Genomic DNA, 26,415 nt, shown 5'->3' with positions numbered 1-26,415 from the left:
AAGTGGTGAGTGCAGTTATAGAAATTGCTTCTGGCAGGCATGGGGGACCATATGGGGTGCTGGGATTCGAACCACTGTCAGTCCTGGATCGGCTGCATGCAAGGCAAACACACTACCATTGTACTATCTCTACGGTCTTTTTTTGGTGGGGGGTATTCCCAGCAATGCTCAGGGGTTACTCTGGCTCTGCATTCAGAGGTCATTCCTTGTAGTGCTTGGAGGACCATATGGAATGCTGGGGATTGAACCTGGGTTGACTACATGCAAGGCAAATGTCCTACCCACTATGTTATTGCTCCAGCTTCCATTTTTATGCAACTTACTGGACTTCTTTTTTTTTTTTTTTTGGTTTTTGGGCCACACCCAGCAGTGCTCAGGGGTTACTCCTGGCTGTCTGCTCAGAAATAGCTCCTGGCAGGCACGGGGGACCATATGGGACACCGGGATTCGAACCAACCACCTTTGGTCCTGGATCGGCTGCTTGCAAGGCAAACGCCGCTGTGCGGGCCCTGGACTTCTTAATGAACTATTTTTGAACTTTTTTTGGTTTGATTTTGGGTCACACCCAGTACTCAGAGCTTACTCTAGGCTCTACACTTAGGAATCACTTCTGGTAGGTTTGGGGGACCACATGGGACCAGGGGTCAAACTCGAGTTGGACACATGTAAGACAAGTGCCCTGCCTGCTGTACTGGCCCTCTTTCTTTCTTTTGCTTTTGGGCCACAATATTTGTTGAGCTTAGGAGTTACTTCTGATTCTAAGCTTAGGAATCATTCGGGGGTGAGGGCCATATGAGATGTCAGGGAATAGAACCCAGGTAAGCTGCATGCAAGGTGAGTACCCTACCTACTATACCAGGGATGGTGAACAAGTTCGACACAAAAGAGCCAAAATTTTAAACTGTGAGAGTTAGCCACACCATGCAGTGACTTGCCAAAACAGACAAACACACAAAAGCATATAATTTTAGCAATAATATATTAAACACAATTGCATTTTGTCATTTTGAGTGAGGGTAAAAATCCTGCAGTGATGGTGAGGGTGTGCTGCGTCCTCCGCACTAAGAACTAATGCAAGATGTGACACAACATGTGACACACGGGTCCCCACGCTCCCTGGCCCATGCAATTGTTTCCGAGGGATGGGAGATGGGATGATGCAGCCTGGGCGTGGGACTACGTGCTCGGAGATCTCTCTTCGGAGGTCCCTCCTCAGAAGCAGCAGAACAAAATCCAAACTTGGCAAAGAGCCACAGTATACAAAGGAATGAGAAGAGGCAAAGAGCCGCATTCATTTTGGCTGGGAGCCGCATGCGGCTCGAGAGCCATGTGTTCGCCACCCCTGTACTATACTATCACTCTGCCTGCCTTCTTTCATTATTTGGAATGAGCTCTGTGACTCAAATAGGTTTGAAAGACACTGCATTTCTATCTTTAGGGGCAATGGGGACATGGTTTCTAGCTTTTCCAAGCATAGAGATTAGAAAATACCCATGATTGGAATTACTTTAGAAATTTTTTTAACCTCAGATGATTGTTAGCACATTTAACTGAGTGGTTCTCCAGAGAACCAAGGATTCTTTATAAGTGAAAATTTGTTCTGCTATAAATATTCGTTGAATATGGAAGAGGTATGAGGAACCATACTGGGAATGCAGTGGTGAACTGTTGGTTGGAAAAGTTCCTGACCTCCTGGAACTGACTAGTTGAGATATTCTCCAGAGTACTGCTAACATCACTACGGAGGAGGCTGGGGTGACAGGAAAGATAAGAAAGTGGAATCTCTGGGCCCGGAGAGATAGCACAGCGGCATTTGCCTTGCAAGCAGCCGATCCAGGACCAAAGGTGGTTGGTTCGAATCCCGGTGTCCCATATGGTCCCCCGTGCCTGCCAGGAGCTATTTCTGAGCAGACCGCCAGAAGTAACCCCTGAGCATCGCCGGGTGTGGCCCAAAAACAAAAAACAACAACAAAAAACAAAAAACAAAAAAAAAGAAAGTGGAATCTCAGACATAGACACTGAGAAATGGAGGTGGCAGTCTCTAGATAATATTAGTGTTTGACTCTTCTTTCCACTACCCTTGCAGAAATCCTGTGGCGAGAATGGGAGGATTTCTCCACTCAGCCAGATGCCCAGGGCCTGGAGTCAGGGGATGGCCCTCAGTTCCAGTTCACACTTATGTCTTATAACATCCTGGCTCAGGACCTGATGCATCAGAGCTCAGAGCTCTATATGCACTGTCACCCGGATATCCTCAATTGGAACTATCGCTTTGCAAACCTCATGCAAGAATTCCAGCACTGGGACCCTGATGTGAGTGGAGAATGGAAGGGTCCTGCCCTTTGCATGTGCTCTGTGCCCATGAGAAGTTTCACTGCACTTAGACAAGGATTTAGCTCAGAGCTGCCCCAGGATTAGAGTCGTGTCAAGGGTTGCAGTGTGCCTGCCCAGTGCACATGTGTTTTGGGGCAGAAATTAAAAGAGACCCCAAGGTGCGCACTTCCTAGGAACTTTATGTGAAGAGGGAGACCAGGGAGAGCCAAGGTACAGGAAGGCCTAGCTCATATTGCTGGGTTTTTGTTACTGGTGGTGACTGACTGGGCAGAATCTTTTCCACGGGACCCTTCCTGAAGCCCACAGTGGCTCCTACCAGCCTCAGTGTCTGCCCAGGTGTGGGAAAGTAGCCTTCCACATTCTAGTACTTTGGAGTAATTGTTGTCTGTTTCCCAGATCCTGTGTCTCCAGGAAGTCCAGGAAGATCACTACTGGGAACAACTGGAACCCTCTCTGCGGATGATGGGTAATGCTCTTTCCATGCTGCTACCAACTTTTCTTCCCACAACCCTGTGTGCACTCCTGAGGGCATCTGAGAATAATTCCAATCTCACTTGTGAGCTAGTGTCTTTTTCCTGTGGGCGGGAAAGGAACTAGAATTCTGCAGCCTTGAATGCAATTTCAACATAGGACCACCTAGTCATTAAAGTAACCAACTGTGGGGCCCGGAGAGATAGCACAGCGGTGTTTGCCTTGCAAGCAGCCGATCCAGGACCTAAGGTGGTTGGTTCGAATCCTGGTGTCCCATATGGTCCCCCGTGCCTGCCAGGAGCTATTTCTGAGCAGACAGCCAGGAGTAACCCCTGAGCACCGCCAGGTGTGGCCCAAAAACAAAACAAAACAAAATAAAGTAACCAACTGTGAGGGGCCAGAGCAATAACACAGCAGTAAGGCATTTGCCTTGCATGCAGTTGACCCAGGACGGACCTGGGTTCTATCTCCGGTGTCCTATATGGTCCCAGGAGCGATTTCTGAGTGCATAGCCAGGAGTAACCCCTCAGCATCACCGGGTATGGCTCAAGAGCCAAAATAAATAAATAAGAAAGAGAAAAAATATATACTGTGTGAGGTATCCCATTTCACCACGAGGAAACTTGAGGTCTTGAAAATTGTTGTGACTTGCTCATGGACTCAAATCTCCAAAGAGAGGAGTGGTGGAGGTAGGACTCTACCTTCTGTCCTTTTATTCCATGCTTCTTCTCTGAGCTCCCTCCCCCTTCTGATACAACTCTAAGGGAGCCTCTAAAGGAGCAAGGAATTGGCCAGGGTAAAAATTACCCTTAATAAGCAGCAGGAATAATACCCCAGGTTGACCTCACTCTGGGCCACTGGTACTGATTGGAGGGATTCAGGCTTCAAGCACTGACCCCTATCCTTGCTGGGGTGTTCCTTGCAGGCTTTACCTGTTTCTATAAGAGGAGGACCGGGTGTAAAACAGATGGCTGTGCTGTTTGCTACAAGCCTACAAGATTCCGCCTGCTCTGCGCCAGTCCTGTCGAGTACTTCCGGCCTGGCTTGGAGCTCCTCAATCGGGACAATGTGGGCTTAGTGTTGCTCCTGCAGCCACTAGTCCCAGAAGTCCTGGGACAAGTCTCGGTGTCCCCGCTCTGTGTGGCAAATACTCACGTCCTGTACAATCCTCGCCGGGGTGATGTCAAGTTGGCCCAGATGGCCATTCTTCTGGCTGAAGTTGACAAGGTGGCCAGATTATCAGATGGCAGCCACTGCCCCATCATATTGTGTGGGGATCTGAACTCTGTTCCTGATTCACCACTCTACAATTTCATCAGGGATGGAGAACTCCAGTACCACGGGATGCCAGCCTGGAAGGTGCAATGAAGAGGGCCACTGGGGGCGGGAGCCCAGTCTAAGAGATTTGGGTGCAGCTCAGGTGCTGCTCTTGTAGCAATGGCCTGGTGATGCCTAATCTGTCTCCCTTCTGCTTTTTCTGGTTCTGTCTCATGGTTTGTATCAAAATCTGGATGTTAGATCTTTTTGACTTCTTGATATTTGCCCATTTTTTACTACTTACATCGCTTTGGTTTACAAGTGGTAATTACAATCCCTTTATGAGCTGCCTTCCATACCTTAGAAAAAAATGATGTCTTAAGCACTATACGTGGTATAACTCATTCATTTTCACAGTATCTGTCATTGCCTCCATTTTGTAAATAAGGGAACGAAGGCACAGAGGCATGGAGTGATTTGCTGACTCTATTATGTACATAGTGAGATTGAAGCTAGGTTTTGTAACCAGGTGATCTAGTGCTAGAGCTCTGATCAGTATTGAGCTGTGATGGTGGCTAACAGCCTGTGTGCTCATTGATAGATATGGTACTTTTGATGTGTTTCATTTTATAGCAACATTTTATTTGTTTTGGGGGGCCATACTCAGCAGTGCTCAGGGTTTACTCCTGGATTTAAGTTCAGGGATTGAACCTCAGTTAGCCTTACTGTACTCTCTGTGGCCCCTGTTTTTGTTTTTGTGTTTTTCCTCTTAACAATGCGTACCTGGGCCTGTTTCATTCCTTTTGCTTGCTGTTGTGCATATATATCATAGTTTAAACACTGGGTATTTAGTCCTGTTGAATATTTAACTCATTCTGATTTCTTTATATGTTACTAAATCTTCCTGTTTCTTTGTTTTTCCCATAGTGATCCAACTTATTGCTTAACTTTTGGCAAAGTGTGTGGAGAAAACACAGAACAACTCAATTTTTGAGAACTCTAGGCTTTTATTTTAATAAGGTCACTCAGATGCCAGTAAAGTCCTGGTTGTCATGGGTACAGAAAGAGGCATCCTTCTGCCAGGCAGTTGATATAGTCAGGTGCTTGGTCTGCTACAGTGTACTTTCTGATAGTGTATAACATGTGACAGACACCTTTTTCACAAAGGATTTAGGACATTTATTTTGAAGACCGTCCTGATCGCAAATTCTTGCTCTCCAACCTTGGGCAAGTCATTTTACTTACACACTAGATAGCTTACTGGTATACAAAGACTCAATAACACCTACTTCAGTAGGTTCTTTCTGTTTGTGGGTTCAGTAAAATGATGCACATAAAGTATTTCCCAGGGTTGGAAAGATAGTACAGCAGTTCGAATGCTTGCTACATGTGACTGGCCCTGGTTCGATTCCTGGAACACCAGATGGTTCCCCGAACTCAGCCAGGAGTGATTCCTAAGTGCAGAACCACAAGGAAGCCCTGAGCACCACCGAGTATGGTATCAAAACAAAAAGAGTGTTTCCCATTTTCTGCTTCAAAGTCAGTAATGGGGTAGGGGTCATTATTATCATGATTCTTAATTGTATGTGATGCTAATATCCCATTTTATGATAGGGGACATTGAGCCCAAGGGTGTTAACTTGGCTGGAAGGCACACAGCTAGTAAACAGCCATTTAACACCAAATTTCCTTGGGTTTCTGATGGCATATGAAATTTACATTTGGTTCTAAGGTCTGAGTAATCATGTCTATCACTTGCTCAGCACTTAGCTAGTGGGCATTCAAATATTTATTGTTAAATGAAATACATAGAATCTACTACCTTCATTGGATATGTTCAGATGACGTTTAGTGTTTACTGTCCTTCATCCACTAGTTCTCAGGCTACTCACTGACTTTTTGATTAAGGATGGCAGCATATATATATATATACAGTGGTAAAGCTTTGGTGCATTTCTCATTTGGTTTCATCCTGTGGTTCTCCAATACTAGGCTAAAGAAGTTGACCTTGATCTAGACCAGGGTGGGGAACATCTGGTCTGTGGAATCCTGTGGTCTGGCTCTGTTTCATGATGAGTCAGACATGCTTCTCATCCTCTCCTCTTGGCCTCTCTGTCTGTACTGCCTCGCTCATAAATGATGTCATAAATATCCAGATGGCCCTGGCAGAGAAAAGCTTTCCCAACCCTCATCCAAATGAACCAAAGGAAAAAAAAGTTCTATTAGAACTATAGCCTCTGAAATTTGATATTCCTGGGGGGTGGGGGGGAGTAACAAATTTTCCGAGGTGAAAGTTAGGGGAACATGTTTACGTGTAGTTCTTTTCTCTTTGGCTCAGAATTTATTCATCCTTCATTCTTGATCACAGGCATTTTAGTGGAACTATTAAAAAAGTAATCATTTCAATTAGCACCTTATGCTGAACCTTCCATTAAAGTGGCTTGCTTATAGTTTGTATGTTATGTGTGATTGTGTGTGTGTATGTATGCTTGTCCATATGTGTTGGCCTTAACTCGGCCTTTTCCTTTTTGTATCTCAGTTTCCTCTGCTTATCTGTTCTTTCCTTGCAGGTATCAGGACAGGAAGACTTCTCCCATCAGCTTTACCAGAGGAAGCTACAGGCCCCACTCTGGCCCAGCTCCCTGGGCATCACTGACTACTGTCAGTATTTTTCCTCCTGTTACTCCAAGAGATCAGGTGAGCATGTCTGGCATTCTTGGCTCACTATGTCTCACTGTGGGAGAATGCTGGCATCTCACTCTCAAGAGAGTAGCCTTAACAGTCCTAACAATTTTTGTTTTCCTCACCACACCTACTGAAAGGGAAAATTTTATTTTATTTTTTGTTTTTGTTTTGGGATCACACCTGGTTGTGATCAGGGCTTACTCCTGGCTCTGTGCTCAGTGTTTACTTTTGATAGTGCTGGGAGACCAGCTGGGCTGCCAGGGATTAAATCCAGGCCAGCCACATGTCAGGCAAGTGCACTGCTCTCTGCTCTTTCTATCTCTCTGGCCTCTGAAAGGGAAAACTTTAAACTTGCGCCTTGTCTTCAGATTGTCCTACACAGGCAGCTCCTTGTATGAAGGAGGTCTTACTATGCGGTTCCTGTTTCTTCTCTTCACTCTGTCTTTTCCTGGTTTACAGAGAGACGAATATATGGCCGCGACTTCCTGCTAAGATTCCAATTCTGCAGCGTTGCTTGTCAGCGACCTATAGGACTGGTTCTTTTGGAAGGAGTGACAGACACTAAACCAGGTAATGGGAACTAAGTCTGTTTTCTTGGGCCTCTTTGTTTTCCCCTGCTATTTGTCAGTTATGTATTTTTTAGTCTTTTCTAAGTATAATTCTTAGAGATCATCTTATGCTAGTAAGTCTGCTAAGTAAGAAGGTTAGTGGAATTCAGTAGCCATAGACATGCATGAAAATGCAGAGTAGTGAGAATGGATCAGGAATCAGGCTCTCTGTATATTTATTAGCTCTACTTCTTGAATAAGTCATTTAATCTTTTTTTTTAGGCTTAAGTTGCATGTGAACAGTATTATTTTGGGGGGAGTCACATCCACTGGCACTCAGGGATTACTCCTGGCTCTGTGGTCAGAAATCACCCCTGGCAGGCACGGGGAATCATATGAGATGCCGGAATTTGAACCAGGATCTGTCCTGGGTTGGCCACATGCACGGCAAACACCCTACCACTGTGCTATCGCTCCTGCCCCCTGAAAAGTATTATGGGAGTGAATAGTCACATGATGGGGCATTGAAAATCTTTTTTTTTTTTTTTGGTTTTTGGGCCACACCCATTTGACGCTCAGGGGTTACTCCTGGCTATGTGCTCAGGAGTCGCTCCTGGCTTGGGGGACCATATGGGACGCCGGGGGATCGAACCGCGGTCCGTCCTAGGCTAGCGCAGGCAAGGCAGGCACCTTACCTCTAGCGCCACCGCCTGGCCCCATGCATTGAAAATCTTAAGGTTATCATCTTGGTCATTAAAAACTTATTTCACTCAAGAACTTCCTGTTGAATTGAGCTGAGTGTGCTTGCTGATACTCTCTTCTTGCCTCTGAAACCTCTCAAAAGCAATATGGAGAGTGGAAAAAGTTATTCAGACTCCCTCTTTGAGAAAATGAGGAGATAGGAGATTGAAAATTATTTGCAACCATGAATCATTTGGAGTAAAATGATACCTGAGGCAGGGACAGCTGCTAGAGGGCACAAAGATCTTAGGAAAGGCCCTAGAGTACCTTTCCTTAAAAGGAGGAATATACCTAAAAGGCACAAAATACATCTCTTGGGGCTGGAGCGATAACACAGCGGTAGGGCATTTGCCTTGCACGTGGCCAATCCAATACAGACCTGGGTTCAATTCCTGGTATCCATATGGTCCCTTGAGCCTTCCAGGAGCGATTTCTGAGTGCAGAGCCAGGAGTAACCCCTGAGCACTGCCGGGTGTGGTTCAAAAATAAAACAAAAACAAAACAAAAACAAAATACATCTCTTCATTTATCAACAGGTTTAACTGCACAGAGTATAGCAGGAGTTCTCTGAACCCACAGTTAAACCCTGTTAACCTGAAACAGTCTCCTCTAGTGCAGAAGGGAGATGAGCTACTTATAGGCCTACATTTCTCTTGGCTAGGAAGAAGTAAAAATGAAAAAAGATATATATTTGATTGGGGAGACAGTTCAAAGGGCTGGGGGTCATGATTTGCATATGGCAGCTTCAGATTCAATTCTCAGCAGGATCCACAAAGAACCAAATGGGAAAATAAAGAAAGGATTTTTATCCACGACATTGCATCATGAAAGATTCCCATTACTTGTAATGTATGCTTAACTCTTCCTGACATGTTAATGAAAAACTTCACCTCACAGAAAGCTGAGCTGTACTGAAATAGGATAAGAAGAAGAAATAAGATGGGGCCGGAAAGACAGTGGTAGGGCATGCCTTGTACGCAATCGATCCTAGATGGATGGCGGTTTGAATCCCAGCATCCCATATGGCCCCCAAGCCTGCCAGGAGTGATTTTTGAGTGCAAAGCCAGGAGTAACCCCTAAGCGCTGCCGGGTGTGACCCAAAAACAAAAAACAAACAAACAAAAAAAGAAGAAACAAGAACAATGAAAGGCATTAAAGAATATTTGGAACTGGAGAGATAGTACAGAGGGTAGGATGCTTATTTAACAAGTGGCTAACACAAATTTGATTCTTAGTATTCCATGTGGTGTCCCCAAGCTCTGTCAAGAGCACTGCCACGTATGGTTCAAACTCCCTCTCTCCTTAAAAAAAAGGGGGGGAGGGGGCCGCCGGGCGGTGGTGCTAGAGGTAAGGAGCCTGCCTTGCCTGCGCTAGCCTTGGACAGACCGCGGTTCAATCCCCCGGCGTCCCATGTGGTCCCCCAAGCCAGGAGCGACTTCTGAGTGCATAGCCAGGAGCAACCCCTGAGCGTCACCGGGTGTGGCCCAAAATCCAAAAAAAAAAAAAAAGATGAAGTATAAGCTGCAGGGGACAGGAAAAAAACATAAAATGAAAAATTTAAAGCATCATATAAAATGGAGACCCAAGGATGACTCAGTGGTAGAGTGCCTATTTTGTAGACACAAGGTCTTGAGTTTGATCTCCAGGACACCACCCCATATACCAAGGACAATCTTGGCAGCACTGCCACATGTCACTCCCGGCATCATATTAAAAGTGCATTCTCCAATACGCTACAGTCAAGGGTGAATGAGAACTGCAACTGAAGTGATCCGCCCTTAGTGAGCACCACAGCCAAGGGTGCACCTGGTTAAGCAGCTTAATTAAAAGGTGTGTAAACACTGCTATTGAAATGCATGATTATTGAAATGAAAATGTGTGTGCAACATAGCCTTTTTAGGAGCACTACAACTAAAAAGGGTAGCCACCACTGCAGCAAAGGTAAGGGAAAAAGAAATGTTAAATTTAAAATAAATCATATTAAGCAATGACAGAGTTGAAAGTAGCATGAGACAGTAACACTGCTGTAAACAAGAAAAAGGAAGGATGCCAGGAAAATAAAAACAGAAAGATAAAAGGATAAAAAGAATTAGAAGAGGAGAATAGCAGAAAACAAGGAAACTCATAATTGAGCACACAAAGAAAACCAATATAATGGCACATAAGGAATAGTTAGATGTATGATTAAGGAGTTTTTTCCAAAATGAAAAGATCAGTTCAAATTGAGAGCATATTAGATATCTCAGAAAGATATGAGGAGGGGAGAGAAACTCAACAGTAAGATAGCCTGGATAGAAACTATTGGGATAATTCTTTGGGTAGTTGAGCCAAAGAGATTTAGCTGATTTTATTGATAAAAATAATCAGTTTGGCTTCAGACATTTTATAGTACAGGGGCTTACTTTAAATGAAGTCATCCCTGTTCTTTCCCTGGCACTGTGTATGATTCCCTGAGTTATACCAGGAGTGATCCCTGAACACTGAGCCAGGAGTAAGCCCTTTTTACCATTAGGTCCCCCCTAAAATGCCTTTTACCAACACAGCTCTCTCTACATTAGTATTTCAACTTTAGAGGACATTTAAACAAATCTTCAAGAAAGAAGGTAATGTCTGAAAGATTTTTATACCTGGAGCCAGGGAGATAGTTCAGGGTCTCCAGCATTGTATGGCCTCCCTAGAACCTCCAGGTGTGACCCTGGAGTCCCCGAATGTTGCTGAGTGATCTGATCATTTTCAGCACCATATCTTTGGACTCTTTTTTTTTTTTTTTTTCCTTCTCTCTTTGGACTCTTAACATTGAAATCCTGGTTGGCAGGCTATAAGTAGGAGTAGCCACCAGACCCATTGAGCAGTGCTGGAATGGACCCTTTCTCCTTTAAGGAATTTTATGCTTCAACCTGGAGACCAGCTCATTGGCTGAAAGTTTACCTTGCAAAGGTGAGACGATATGTTTGATCTCTGGCACCACCTGAATGCACTAAGTGAGGGACTGCCTGACCTGCTGCCTCGTGATGTGTACCTGGGGGCTGCATGCACAGTACAGTCAGGTGTGTGCAATCCCTAGAAGCCTGCAACTAGAAATGATGGGCTAGTGCAGGCTAGGAATATGATCACTGTGAATGCAAGCACCACAGCAACCCCAGGCAAGAAATATAGATAGGATAAGAACTTCCAGAAAGCACCATGTCAAGGAAAGATGTATGTGAGTACTACAGCCAGGTGTGTGTGAACCTGTTACTGTAGCAAAAACAGGAGGTGAAGTGGGAAAATACCTTTTTCCGGGGAGTGGATATGTCACACCCAGTGGTGCTCCATCATGTGCAAGGCAAATGCCCTACCTGCTCTTATCACTCTGGACCAAGAAATAAAATTTTACACTCTCCTCATTTCTCTCTCCTCTTCTCCTTCCCTTGACCTTTTTTGGGCACCACACCTGGCAATGCTCAGAGGACACTCATGGCAATGCTGGGTGGAGACATGCAGTGCTGGGAATTAAATCAAGACAAAATATGTGCCACAATACTTTGAGCCATCTCCCTGGCACCAAAAACATTTCTTGAAGAAAATACTTAGAAGACTGATTTAAGGGGGCTGGAGAGATAGCATGGAGGTAGGGTGTTTGCCTTTCATGCAGAAGGTCAGTGGTTCGAATCCCGGCATCCCATATGATCCCCTGAGCCTGCCAGGAGCAATTTCTGAGCATAGAGCCAGGAGTAACCCCTGAGCGCTGCCAGGTGTGGACCCCCCCCAAAAAAAAGAATGATTTAAGACAACTGAACAGGCTGAATAGTCTGAGAGTTATTGGGTATGACTGCACCCCAATCCACCAAGAAAAAAGTCAACTAAATAGTTATTGAAAATACTTAGTGTAAAAGAACTGGTGGGAATCAATGGCTTTGTTTCTTTTATTGCATGAATTTGATTAGATTTGGCATTTTGCACAGATAAGTGAGCATTTTAATGACTCAAATTTCTTGTTTTGGGGACACACAAGGCCAAGCTTGGGGGCTACTCCTGGTGCTTTCGGATGGTTCACAATGGCGTTGGGGGACCATGTAATATGATGACTTCTGTATGCAAAACATGTGTTCTATTCCTACTCTCAACTTGTTTTTGATTGCACAGGTAAAGGTTTTGTTACGTCTTTGGCAATGGCAATAATGATGGCAGCCACCATGCATAACTATGTGCCAGGAATGGTGATAAGTACTTGTATTAGTTAATTTTTAGACAGGAAGATGGCTTTCTAAGGTTACCAAATCCTAAAAGTTAAACATAGCAGGATCCCATAGGAAATTTAATAATAAATGTAGGTTATTAAAATATTAATTATGCTTTTTTTGTTTTGTTTTTTTGGGCCCTACCTGGTGATGCTCAGGGCTTACTTCTGGCTGTGTGCTCAGGGATTATTCTTGGCAGTGTTTAGGAAACCAAATAGGGTACTAGAGATTGGATCTGGGTCAGCAGTGAACAAGGAAAGCTTCCTACCCGCTGTACTATTGCTCTGGTCCAAGATCAGTGATTCATTTGAAATATAAAGTAAGCATTTCAATTTAATAACATTAAACCAAGAACCTCTAAAATGCCCTTCGACAGTTATCTTCTAAGTGCAATTACTATGTGCAGGGCACAACATTAAGTCACTAAAATGAAAAATAATAATAGTATTTTCAAAATTGTGGTTAAATGTGATAAGCACATCCCTTCTCTTCATACTGTGAGTGTTCAGTAGCCCTCTCAGGACTGAATAGGCTCCTGATGAATCTTTTATATAGCTGCCACAATTCTTAGGGTTTTTTGACCACTGTTAGAAAATGTTCACGCTGTGCAGGGAGGGCATAGTCTAAATCCTTCTTCCTTGGGGGATTCCCAGATAATCTCTTTCCAAGATCAGAGTCCGCTGGCCCAGCTGTGAACGTCTAAACATGCTGACTTAACTGGGACTCCAGCTTTTCGGAAGCCCTGATTTAGCAAAGTAGACGAGCTCATTTATTCAGTTTGGCACTGTGTAGGGTAAGGAGCATACCCTGCCACCCCAGGTGCATACTCAGCCATCACAGCTTGCATGCTTCCAGCTTTGGAAGGGAAGAATTTGTAAGGAGGCTATCTACATCTGATGTCTTTCCTTGTTAATATTCACTATTACTGATTTCTTCTTTTCTCTTTTTGTTTTTGTTTTGGGGCCACACTGGTGGTGATCAGGTTACTCCTGGCTCTGCATACAGAAATCACTCCTGGCAGGCTCAGGGGACCATATGGGATGCTGGGGATCTTTTGCAAGGCAAACACTCTACCACTGTTCTATCACTCCAGCCTTGATTTCTTCTTCCTAATATGGTTATTTTACATTATTTTTGGTTTGGGGGCCAAACCAGGCTGTGTTCAGGGATTACTTCTGGCTTTGTACTCAGAAGTTATTCCTGGCAGGGATCAGGGAACTATTTGCAGTTCAGGGTATTGCATCCTGATCAGGCTGGGTAGAAGGCAAGCACCCTCCCTGCTGTATAATCTCACTGACCTCTTGTATGGTCCTTAAAGGTAACATGACATTTTTTCATCAGAATGTTTACACTGTTGGTCCAGAGCGATAGCACAGTGGTAGGGCATTTGTTTTACACAGGGCTGACCCAGGTCGGACCTGGGTTTGATCCCCAGCATCCCATATGGTTCCCAAGCCAGGAACCATATCTGAGCACATAGCCAGGAGTAACCCCTGAGCATCACCGAGTGTGGTCCCCCAAATAAAGAATGTTTACACTGATATCTGGAGCTTCAGGTCTTTCGACCACTAAGGGCAAATTATTTACACAATTATGTGCATCACTGGAAAAAATGCTAACAATTAAAAAATAAACAGAAAGTTTATTTTACTTCCCATTGCCTTTTGTTATTGGCCCATGTTGTTGAAGTGCCCAGGGGCTACACACACATCTGGCTTTTGTGCTCCCATATTTTGCTGTAATATTTGCTGTTGGGTCTGAGATCTATAAGTGCTCACACACTCAGCCAGAGAGCTCCCCGGGGTTTGCACTCATTCAGCTGTGGGGTTTGCATACTGCTTGACCACAAATCTTCCTCTTATGGATGTCCACAAGTTCTGGTGTGGTACTTACCTGAGCAATTGCTATGCTTACACAGTGCTACTCACTGCTCAGTGGAAGAGTCATAGTTCCTGGCTGTGGTGCTTGTAATATCTTTTTAGCTGCAGTGCCACCTCCATCCAGCCCCATCCTTAATTATTTGATTCAACACCTGTGCAAAGCAGTCTGGGTTACAGCCACCGATTTCTTGGAGTACCGGGGATAGCAGAGAGCAGAGCTGCTGGGATTATGTTCAGCACATGTGGGACACTGGGGATTTGATCTCTGATCAAATTGGTTGCTTGCAGGCAGGTGCTATCGTGAACCCCTGAGCTGCTATTTCTTTGGATCAGTGGATGATGGTTTAGACTCAAGAGAATAGCCATTTAGAAACTAACTAGAGCAGTAGTACTGTGGGTAAAGTACTGGACTTGCATAAGCCTGTATACCCTGCTCCCAGCTTCAATTCCTGGTACGTTGTATGTTCCCCTGAGCAGCATCAGTAATAGTGATTTTTAAGAACTGAGCCAAGAGTAAGCCATGTACTTTTCTGGGTGTGACCCAACGCCTATCTCCCCACAAATAACCTGACCAGGTGGCCACAGAGCCAAGGCTTAAAAGCTTTCTGACCAGAAAAATGTTGAATCTGGTTTTTCCACTGGCCCATATATGACATTTATCTCCTTCATTCCAATGATGAACTTACTTTCTTAGCATTTCCAGTGCTGCCAGGCTCAGGAGATGCAGCTGCTTAGGCAGAAGCAGTGGTGGATCATGTGGCCTGGTAGTCAAGTGGAAGCTTGACTTCTGTATAACTGCCAGTCTGATGCTTTGTTAACCAGAGCTGTTGGAAAGAACTGGGTGTAGAGGGAACTAGTTTCAATAGCCACTGTGATTTTTTTTTTTTTTTTGGTTTTTGGGTCCCACCCAGCAGTGCTCAGGGGTTACTCCTGGCTCTACACTCAGAAATCGCTCCTGGCAGGCTCGGGGGACCATAATGGGATGCCGGGATTCGAAACACCATCCTTCTACATGCAAGGCAAACGCCTTACCTCCATTCTATCTCTCCAGCCCCAGCCACTGTGATTTTTAATGGCATATTAGAATGGTAAAGTGAAGATATTTGTTTTATTGTTTATATTTCAAATAAAATAATCACCAATCACAAAGTGAAATTGCAGAATATAGCAATGAGTAATGGTCATAAATGACTCAGTGGTAGAAGATTTTTCTGTTTTGTTATGTTGTTTTATTATTTTTTTTATTTTTTATTTTTTGATGGGGACACATCTATGTTCTTCAGGCTCAGGGTAGGTCAGGGAACATCTGGGGTTGACCATATGCAAAGTAGTAGATTTTGTTTTTTTGGGTGGTTTTTTTGGGGGGGCAAACCTGGTGGTGCTCAGGGGTACTTCTGCATCTGCACTCAGAAGTCGCTCCTGGCAGGCTCTGGGGACCATATGGGATGCTGGGAATCAAACCACTGTCCGTCCTGGGTCGCATTCGAGGCAGATGCCCTGCCACTGTGCTATCGCTCCGGCCCCAAGGTAGTAGGTTTTAATTAACCATTCTCAGTTTGCCATAAAGCAAATGAACAAAAAATAAATAAGACTAGAGAAGATGCAAGAAGTAGTAACATGTAGTCAGAGTGACAGCACAGTGGTAGGGTGTTTGCTTTGCACACAGCCAATCTGGGACAGACCCAGGTTCTGTTCCTGGCATCCCTTATGGTCCCCTGAGCTTGCCAGGAGTAATTTCTTTGTGTGTATGTGTGTGGTGGTGGTGGGGGGGGGTCACACCCGGTGGCACTCAGGGGTTACTCCTGGTTCTGTACTCAGAAATAGCTCCTGGAAGGAACAGGGGACCATATGGGATGCTGGGATTCAAACCACTGTTCGTCCTGGATTGGCTGCATGCAAGGCAAATGCCTTATCACTGTGCTATTGTTCCAGCCCCTTGTTCCTATAGAATATGAATCAGTTAAATGTTTTACCTAGTCAGCGTCTTAATTCATGAAGAAACCAAGAAGCTGATTGAAGCTATATGGTCCCCAGAGCCTGCCAGGAGCAATTTCTGAGTGTAGAGCCAGGAGTAACCCCTGAGCGCTGCTGAGTGTGGCCCAAAAACAAAACAAGAAAATAAAGTGACATGTATGGTGAATCTGATTACGAAGCTCTGAACATTGGAAATGAAGGAAAAATACCTTTTAATTATTCACAGGAAATGACTGTATGTTAAGACTGTCAAAAAGATCTTAATATTTATTTATTTTTGTTTTGTTTTTGTTTTTTTGTTTTTTTGTTTTGTTTTTGGGCCACACCCATTTGATGCTCAGGGGTTACTCCTGGCTATGCGCTCAGAAATCGCTCCTGGCTTGGGGGACCATATGGGACGCCGGGGGATTGAACCTTGGTCCATCCTACGCTAGCGCTTGCAAGGCAGACACCTTACCTCTAGCGCCACCTTCCCGGCCCCAAGATCTTAATATTTAAACAATAGTTATATTATGGTTAACTTCCTCTAACCACACATGCATAAAAGTAGAAATTTAAACCACAAAAGAAAACAATGTTGGCTGAAAAGATAGCACAGCATTTGCACACAGTTGATACGGATTTAATTCCTTAGCATACATATGGTCCCCTGAACTTCACCAGGAATGATCCCTGAGTGTAGAGCTAAGGAGAAAGCCCTGAGTACCACTGGGGGGTAGCCTTAAGAAAAACAAAACCGGGGCCGGGGAGATAGCATGGAGGTAAGGCGTTTGCCTTTCATGCAGAAGGTCATCAGTTCAAATCCCGGCGTCCCATATGGTCCCCATGCCTGCCAGGAGCAATTTCTGAGCATGGAGCCAGGAATAACCCCTGAGCACTGCCGGGTGTGACTCAAAAATCACAAAAAAAAAAAAAGAAAAAAAGAAAAACAAAACCAACCCACACAACCCCCTGCCACAGACAAAGAAAACAAATGTCATTTGAACATTAAAATTTTTCTGGTTTTATTTTATTTGGAGCCACACCAGGGGTTACTCTCAGTCCATTATTTGGGGGATTGTTCCTGGCTGGAGATGCTAGATTTTAAATTCATGCAATTCATTTTAAATTACATGTAATCCACATGCTCCAGACCTTTGAAACATCTTTCTAGTTCACATTTTTTTTTTCGGGCCACACCTATTTGATGCTCAGGGGTTACTCCTGGCTAAGCACTCAGAAATTGCCCCTGGCTTGTGGGGACCATATGGGACGTGCGGGCGGTCGAACCACAGTCCTTCCTTCCTTGGCTAGTGCTTGCAAGGCAGACACCTTACTTCTTGCGTCACCGGCCCCTCTAGTTCACTTTTTTTTTTTTTTTTTTTGGTTTTTGGGCCACACCCGACAGTGCTCAGGGGTTACTCCTGGCTGTCTGCTCAGAAATAGCTCCTGGCAGACACGGGGGACCATCTGGGACACCGGGATTCGAACCAACCACCTTTGGTCCTGAATCGGCTGCTTGCAAGGCAAACACCCTGTGCTATCTCTCCTGGCCCTAGTTCACATTTTAAGGTATTATTTTTAACTGAAGCAATTTTGGGGGGTAGGTAGGGGCACACCCGGCAGTGCTCAGGGCTTACTCCCGACTCTTGAGTTCAGGGCTCACTCTTGGAGGACCATGGAATGGATCCTGGATTGGTTACTTGCAAGTCAAATGCCTTACCTTCTAGCTGTACTATCACTCTGGCTCTATATCAAAATATTTTATTGGTGGGAGGTCTTCAGGGAGTATAAAAAGCTGATGTCCTCAGTTGGCATCCTGGGATCTTTGTAGTCATACAACCACAGAAAGTAAAGCTCATATTTTTAAAAAAAAATGTTTTTTAAACTTTTTTTTTTTTTGGTTTTGGGCCACACCTGGTTACACTCTGGTTATTCCTGGTTATGTGCTCAGAAATTGCTCCTGGCTTGGTGGACCATTTGAGATGCCGGGGGATCGAACCAAGGTCCATCTTAGGTTAGCCGCATACAAGGCAAATGTCCTACCACTTGTGCCACTGCTCCGGCCCTTCACATTTAAAATTTTTAAGAAACTCTTAGAGTGAAGTTATGGAATATCTAGAAAATAGTAAGAACATATATCTATGGGATATAGCTAAAGCAGTATTTAGTAAAAAATTTTTAGAATTATGTACATTATTTAGAATTAAAATATTAATATATCAGAAAGGTGAAAGTAACAATTAAACAAAGGAATAAATTGAAAAAGAGAAAAAGAGAAAAGTGGAAATTATTTAGAAAACAGAAAAATAGATCTGAAAAATAGAAGGGTTATTTGTCTGGACAGAGAAACAGCTGTCAATTAGTAAACTAGTTTAAGCAGATTAGCTGACCTGTTCAAGGGTAGGAGGAGTAAGCTCAAAAATACGGCTGCAGAAGAAATAATAGGCTTATTGAATGGGGTTGGGGGGGTTGCCTAGCTAAGTGCAAACTGAAACGGGAAACTTAGACTAATTCTTTAAAAATGTCAGACTAACTGCAGGGGAGGGAGATCTTCACCATGGCCAGTGGAGAGGGTGAACTAACAAAAATTCTCAATGCAGATAAAGAAAACTAGAAAACTCCACATTAATATTCTTTAGTTAATTTTTCTACTTTCTGCTCTATTTCCTCTTAGGGTATGCTGATGCAAAAACCATTTTTTAAATTTGCTCAAGGGCTATTCTTTTTGTTGTTGTTGTTTTTGTTTTGTTTTGGAAGATCACACCGGGCAGCACTCAGGGGTTACTCCTAGCTCTACTTTCAGATTGCGATTGCTCCTGGCAGGATGGGGGACCATATGAGATGCCGGGATTCAAACTATTGACCTTATGCATGCAAGGCAAATGCTTTACCTCCATGCTATCTCTCCAGCCCTCAAGGGCTATTCTTGGCTCTGTGTTCAAGAATAACCATACATGGTTAAGGGGATTTGAACCACTTAAGCTGTTTGTAAGGCAAGGATCTTAACCTCCTACACACTCTCTCCATTGTGATATAAAATATTTTAAATATAGAGGATCAGAAAAAGAACTGAGTAGCTCATTAAAAAAGTAATAGATCTTAACCAAGTGGAATTTACAAAAATAAGAATAGTTTGATGCCAGGAAGTAACTGATTTAGTATGCTGAAACTTATTAAAATCTATATATTTTTAATAATGAGGCAAAACCAGATATACTCAGAATTTTAATTATTTTTGGAGCTATTGTAAATAGATTTCTTAATTTCATTTTTGGATTGTTCATTCCTAGTATAAAAATACAGCTTTATATATTGATTTATTTATTTTATATCTTGCAATATTTTGTTGTTGTTGTTTTGGGCCACACCCATTTGACACTCAGGGGTTACTCCTGGCTGTGCGCTCAGAAATCGCCCCTGGCTTTGGGGAACCAAATAGGACGCTGGGGATCAAACCAGGGTCCATCCTAGGCTAGCGCTTGCAAGGCAACCTTCCCCTCTATTTCTTAAGTTTATCATGTGGCTTTTGCCCTTAAAATTAATATGTTGTACTATATTGATTTTTTAGATGTTAAGCCAACCTTACATTCCTTTGGTTCTTAAGGCTGGCCGAGTTCCGATGGCACAGAGGGCTGTGGGAGCATTCTGGACTCCTGTACCAGAGCACTGATTCCATTTACAGTGGCTTCACCCTTAAACCCCACTCCCACCTCTGATCCTTTCGTACTGGGGTTACAATTTTAGCATATTTAGGGAGACATAACTGTTCAGTGCATAACACCTATAGTGGTATTGTAGTCTCTCCCATTTTCTTCCTGATTTGGGTCATGTGTATCTTTCTTTAGTACTATCTGTCTTCATGGGCAGATACACGTACCAGATGCATGAGAGAGAAATCTCTATTGAAATGGGGTGGCATCAGCTGCTTCTGAGAGAAGAGTGAGTGACAAGGGGTCTGCAAGGCAGAGACTTGTTTCATAGACCTTTTGCTGCTTGCGTTCTGGCATGGAATTGCTTAATCTGAACAGAATTTAAATCTGAAGAAAGGTTGGTGAGTCAAAGAAAAAATGTCAGTCACCTTAGACTCTTTTCCAGAGGTTGGCTCTTTTTTGTTTGCTTGTTGGTTTGGTTTTGTTGTTTGGGCCACACCTGGAAGTTCTCAGAGATTATTCCTGACTCAGTACTCAGTGATGACTCCTAGAGGAATCAAGTGGAACAGGAGATTGAACCTAGGTTGGCCACCTTCAAGGTACTGCCCTACCTGCTCTTCTGTCTCTAGTCATCTTGAGAATTTTTACCCTGCTTCATAATTTTATTTATTCCCTCACATTTTTCCTTTCCTTCTTCCCTTCTGGAGCAGTCAATCCAGGACCAGATGGGGATTTGAGGGTATGGGATTTTGTATCTGCACCACTGTCTATGGATAGTAATGTCTTTTGACCTTCTGCAGAGCGACCTGTTGGCTGGGCTGAGTCTATCCTGGAGGAAGACTTGTCCATACCTGAGCCCTTCTACCCTAGGTATGTACCTACTTTTTTTCTGCAGCTTGAATGACACTTCAACTTGGGCATGAGAGACTGTCCCCTGGCCTCTCCTAACGCTGGCTTGGGGGCATGCTTTTATTATTTTTATCTGTTTTGTTTTGTGGCCATATTGACTGTGTTCAGTAGTTACTCCTGGTTCTGAGCTCAAGGATCACTCCTGGTCGTGCTCAGGGACCATATGAGATGCTGGAGATCAAATGCAGATTGGCAACATGCAAGGCAAGATCTGTTATTGCTCTGACCCAATTTGGGGCATGCTTTATCCTATGCTTTCTTTCCCTAATAATCACAATGCTGAAGGAGGACGGGGCAGGCAAATGGGTGAAGAGGCCAGGGTGACCCATCAGACTCTAGCCAGTGATGAGTTTCATGTCTTTTTTTTTTTTTTTTTTTTTGAGTTTTCATACCTTTGAAGAAACTCTGGCTGCGCAACCTCCCACAGAGTGTGCTGAGCCTGGGACAGTGTAATCCTGGACCCTTCACCAGGGAGCAAAAAGGAGAGAGGATAAAGGTGCAGAGCATGTGTCTCTAGCCTACTCTCAGTTAAGACTGCCAGCTTCTTAATTAGTACTGGAAGGAATTTTCCAAACTGAATTCCTGAAATCATTCTAAAACCACCATCTAAAAAAAAAAAATCAATGGCTAAAGTGGGGAGCACGTCTTTTCTGTGTGGCCGTTTGCCCCAGCACCTCCTGGCCCTGTAGGAATCAGATGGAGTAGCTCTGGTGGTACACAAGCACCACTGGGCATGGTTCCCCTTCCTCAAAACACTGCCAGGTATAGTTCCCACAATAATAGCCACAGTATCACAACAAAGAAATCCTGACTTCATATCCACTGAGAAAATAAGCTCAGACAAAACTCAGTAATGTTTGTTGTCTGACCTCTGCCCTCCATCCCCATATAGGACTGTGGGCACCATCCAGCACTGTCTTCACCTGACCTCGGTCTATACCCATTTCCTGCCCCAGCATGGCTGCCCCGAAGTCACCACAATGCCACTAGGTCTTGGAACAACGGTGGATTACATCTTCTTCTCAGCCGAGTCTTGTGAGCCTGTGGACAGAAATGGTAAGCCTGGTGGGTGATTGGCCTCTAAGAATAGCTGAGAGCAGGTCTTTGGTGGCATAGCTGGGCATCACATCTTGACCCATACAGGGGCCCACTGTGTCCTCTCTACATGCATGGTCTCCTGAATCTTTTTTTTTTTTTCAATGCTTGGTGGTGGTTAGGGGTTAGTTAGCCCTGATTCTGCACTCAGGAATCATTCTTTGTGGGTTTGGGGAATCATATGGGACTATATAGGATGCCATGTTAGTCACATGCAAGGCAAGTATCCACTATACTGTTGCTCTGCTACCTCATTCTGCTGCTGGCCATTGCCTTCCCCCTCTGCCCCTGCAGCTTTAGACTTCATTCTCCAGCCGTATTTAGAAGTAAGCTTAGAGCATTTGAGAGTGATGGACTTTGTTTCCCGACACCTGTTAATTATGACTCAGCTTAAAGTCACCTGTCGCCCCTAGACTGCTCACTAGTCTATAGTGTCTCACCTCTTTTCTTGAAAGTATAGTTTTTTTTTCTTTTTTTTTTTGGGGGGGGCACACCCATTTGATGCTCAGGGGTTACTCCTGGCTAAAGCGCTCAGAATTTGCACCTGGCTTGGGGGGACCATATGGGACGCTGGGGGATCGAACCGAGCTAGCGCTTGCAAGGCAGACACCTTACCTCTAGTGCCACCTCGCCGGCCCTCTAAAGTATAGTTCTTAAAGAGCATATGAGTTGATCATTTTTCTGTAAAAATAAAATTCTCTCTAGAAACCCTGAATTTCCAGTTTCTCTGGGGGAATCTGAAGACACTGTCATACTGGGCCTGATGTATGCTCTCCACTTTGCCCCATACCCTGAAGCTTTCCAGCTTCATCCCTTCACATGTGGTGGGGAAGTGAAGGCATGGTCTCCACCAGACTGCACACTCACTGCTTTCCACGGGCTCTCCAGACCACAGGCTGTATCCGGATGGGACACTCAAGCTCCTTGGCCGTCTCTCCCTCCTGTCTGAAGAGATTCTCTGGGCTGCCAATGGTTTACCCAACCCCTTCTGCTCCTCGGACCACCTCTGCCTGCTGGCCAGCTTTGGAATGGAAATCACCAGCCCGTGACTGCTCCCAGGGGAAGAGAGCGCATCTGGATCAGAGACTGTGGAGATACCCTGTGCTTCTGGAAATTTAGATCCGAGAAACTTTTGCCCCTTCCTCCCCTGTTCCCTTTCCCCCTGGTTAGATTTTTCTTTGGGCTTGTCCACATTCTGTGCCTGTGGTCCCTGCCCCACCCCAACCTCTTCCTAATCCTGTGCTGCCTAATTCAGTGGCCCTGGAAGAGGCAAAGGGGGCGGTTCCCCCTTCCTTCCATGTATCCAGCACTCCCCCCTTGATTTTTAATTACCAGGGTTGTGGGAGCTATTGATCTCATTGGTTATTTGCTTTCAGGCTGTTTGTTGGTGGTACCCTCTGACCCGACTTTCTCCCTGCTGCCTTCTCTTACCAGGCACATGCACACAGCAGGCATGTGGAGCATGCTGTACCCTCTGGGGGCAGGGCCAGTCTGTGTGACTGCGCCTACCTCTGATCCACTTGCCTTCTACATGGGGACTGATGACAGATTGAGTATGACCTGGGAACTATGTGCAGCTGGGCAGCAGGGGAGCATCTGTCCCCCCCAACCCCCTGTACCTTCTCTTATAGGCACTTGTCATGCCAGCAAGGGTGTCATCGTCAACAGTGGGCTCTGTGGCCAGGAGTAACAGATTGGGACCCACCACCTGCCCCAGCAGCTTCGGAGCCTCTCACCCAGAGTTCACCATAAGCCCCAAGGTTTCCTCTAGCCTCGTCCCTTTCCTTGGTAACTTTGAAGCCTCTGTGGGACTTAGTGAGCAAGGGCGTAGTTTAAGGGTTAAAAGTCTTTAAGGATGAAGAGAAGGCAGCTCCATCACACTGGCGTATGTCTGCAACCTGCAAAGCTGGGGTAGGGAAGGTCGTGGAGGTGGGGGGAAGCGAGTTGGAAGCTCTGCAGCTGGGCTGCAGGGCCTTATGCTTGTCCTCTTTTCTCTAAACACCTGTGCCTTTCTCCCACTGTATTTTACTTTTTGCTGCCTCCCCCTTTCCTATTTTCCCCAGAGAAGTTTTGCCCAGGCCTGGCCTTCTCAGCAGAAAGGTTGCCTTGAGCTAAACTGATCCAAGGAAGCCAGGTGACAGTGCTTGAGGCCAGCCTCCTTGTCTCTGTGCCCCCTCTCCTAGCACGTGGGGACTCTGGACTATTCATGGTCCACACCATATCGCCTGCATGCCTTGATCTTTCATTGCTGGGGTATTTGTTGGCCAGCTCCTCCCCACATCATCCCCTTAGCTCAGGGTAGCTACTGGTCCTGGAAGACCTTGCTGTTGCTCCGCTCAGTTTCCAGGGGACTGACAGGATGGTCAAAAAGCTTCAGTGAGGCATAGCACTCCAGAGGGTAATGTTCTCTCCTTTCAAAGCCAAAGACCCAGCCCGAGTTCTGCTGCTACACTCATGGTTATAAGCGTTCTCTGCCTAGGTTCCGGGGGATTGACCTATGCATGTGTATTTTATTTTCTGGGTCCTGGACATATACCTGTCTGAGCCCCAGGCCTGTGTCCATGCCTCCACTATTCACCATCCTCCCAGATACCTCCTGAGATAGTTTCGACCCGTGCCCTGTTGCTGTTTTCTTCTTGGAAACAGTTTACAACCAGCCGAGGACAGCAGAGGGCAGTAGAAGGAGAGCCAATCTTTCCTTGTTATTTGTTCGTTTTGGAAATGAGATGGAAGTTTTAACATGGCCATTGAAACTCTCTTCCAAATAAAAGTTTACCTTTCTGCCTTCTGTTGGTCACTTTATTAGGGGCCCCAGGGCATGACAGTGCCAGGACCATGGGGCAGGCAGAGGATTACTGGGCTGTGGGATGGGTTGGGTTTCAGTTTTAAACCCAAACCAGTGAAATGAGCTGTGATCTCCTTTTGAGAATGGCTGGGTGCTCTGGGAGGACAGGGCTTGAGAGAAGCCTAATCTGTGATGTTTGTGTGGGTGTAGCTCCCCCTCCCCCTGCCTCCACCCTCCCACAGTAGAAGAGAATAGCTCTCTGGGCTGCTTTCCTCCTCATTCCATCTGCTGCCCCCAGGCCTCCTCCAGTCCACACTGCCTTACAGGAGGGTCTGTGCCGGAAGTGGGAGAGACGTATGTTTTCTCTGTTAAAGTGATGGCGGCTGCAGGCGACAGGATGCATCTGGCGGAGCCTCCTGCAGAGCATCTATTTCTGATCATCTCTTGTGCATTCTGGAGCCAGGGCTGAGCTGGGCCATCTGTTGCTGGAAAGGTTGCATCTCCCTCCAGGCCTTGCCATACTGTCACGTCTTGTCTTCCTCCAATCTACTCGGGCAATGCATCCACCAAGCCCCCATGTCCATGCACGAACCTGGAAGGCTTTTCTGGCAGATCTCTCACTTCTGTTTCTGGGAACCTGCTCTCAGGTTCTGTTGCCTCCCCCTACCCCCATGACTGGGATCCAATGGGAAGAGAACAATACAGGATTGCCATCTTGAATGGTCAGTTTGTAATCCTCGAGCTAAGTCATCCCCTGTGCACTGTAGTTCATATACCAAGTTGAATGAAAACTCATCTCCAATGATGAATTTTCGAATGAGCAGAATTGTGTTGTCTGGACCTTTCTAAGAAAGGAATGTGAGTATTCTAGAGTAGTGTTGGTGGGAAGGGATGGGAATCCTTCAGCTAGGTTGGACCCTGGGCTCATGGATATGGAAGATTCTAAATTCTTCATATGTGAGGTATCTCCACAGAGTCCCTTTCCTCGCCTAGAGGGCTTCCCCATTGCCCTATCACTACCATCCAACCACATTTGTTCACAGTTAATAGTGCCACTTCTGCCACTGTAAGTAAATAGTGGCTGTCCAGGTGCCTCCTTCCCATCAGACAATGGGGACCCAAAAATATGGAAATCTTCCTCTGAGCAGAGAAGGGGTGCTTGGAAGCCAGATACATGACTGGGAGTTGGAAAGGGGCATCTGGGAAAAGGTTACTCAGAGCAGCTGTAAGATTTGAACTCTTGATTTTCACTCCAATTAGAGCCCAGGAGAAAGTCCTGACTAACTGATAGGGTTTTGGTGAGTTACCAAACAAAGTGGGACTCCTGACTAGATTACAGGACCCTCCCTCCCCTAGCAGTTCTGGGTAGGAGTTGGAAGGACCAGTCAGTCTCATCCTGTGGCCTACATCACTCTGCTTTTCCTTCTCCTGAGTTTAACGGTTTCAGGCTACAGTCAGCCCAGTGGAGCCTAGGACAGTTCCCACCTCAGGAGAAGGTGAACTTCGTGTCATGTGAGGGGACCTGGTCTTATACCTACCCGAGTCAGTTCTTGTGCTCCATGTGAGGGGCTCCCTTAGCCATGGAGAGTAGTATGTACTTATATTCGGGAAGGTTCTATCTTGCCAACCACTAAGTCCATTCTGGCTGCAAGGTGGAGGGAGTCCATGTTCTCTGGAGAGCTACCCCATCAGCTTCCATCACAACTGCAGGGTTCCCTTCTTTTCCCCTCTTCTGCTCAGGCGCACAGTCCCCGGCTCAAGGGGAAGAAGACAGGTCCAGGTTTTGGGTTCCGCAGCCAAAACAGCTAGGGAGACTTTATTCACTCAAGACCAAATGAGAACAGGAATGAGACAAAGTGAGGACATGGGAGGCAATACTGACAG

At 45.3% G+C, this 26,415-nt stretch overlaps 2 protein-coding genes across 2 annotated transcripts in view; both read left to right on the top strand.

Moving 5' to 3' along the window:
• The window catches only part of ANGEL1 (angel homolog 1), a 31,173-nt gene extending 8,074 nt beyond the window's left edge, over positions 1-23,099 (top strand). The window contains exons 3-10 of the mRNA XM_049770374.1: positions 2,087-2,313; positions 2,731-2,800; positions 3,731-4,164; positions 6,633-6,759; positions 7,207-7,317; positions 20,543-20,612; positions 21,544-21,707; positions 22,635-23,099. Coding sequence (XP_049626331.1) covers positions 2,087-2,313; positions 2,731-2,800; positions 3,731-4,164; positions 6,633-6,759; positions 7,207-7,317; positions 20,543-20,612; positions 21,544-21,707; positions 22,635-22,795 — 1,364 coding nt within the window. The 3' untranslated portion in view covers positions 22,796-23,099. The remainder of the gene's footprint in view (positions 1-2,086; positions 2,314-2,730; positions 2,801-3,730; positions 4,165-6,632; positions 6,760-7,206; positions 7,318-20,542; positions 20,613-21,543; positions 21,708-22,634) is intronic.
• LOC126004088 (peroxiredoxin-1) overlaps positions 1-26,415 on the top strand; it is a 1,184,503-nt gene that overhangs the window by 87,439 nt on the left and 1,070,649 nt on the right. The gene's annotated exons all lie outside the window — the stretch shown is intronic.

The sequence above is a fragment of the Suncus etruscus genome, chromosome 3, assembly GCF_024139225.1.
Source record: "Suncus etruscus isolate mSunEtr1 chromosome 3, mSunEtr1.pri.cur, whole genome shotgun sequence".
NCBI lineage: Eukaryota > Metazoa > Chordata > Mammalia > Eulipotyphla > Soricidae > Suncus > Suncus etruscus.
Note: the sequence above shows the minus strand (reverse complement) of the source record. Positions and strands in the feature narration are given on the sequence as shown.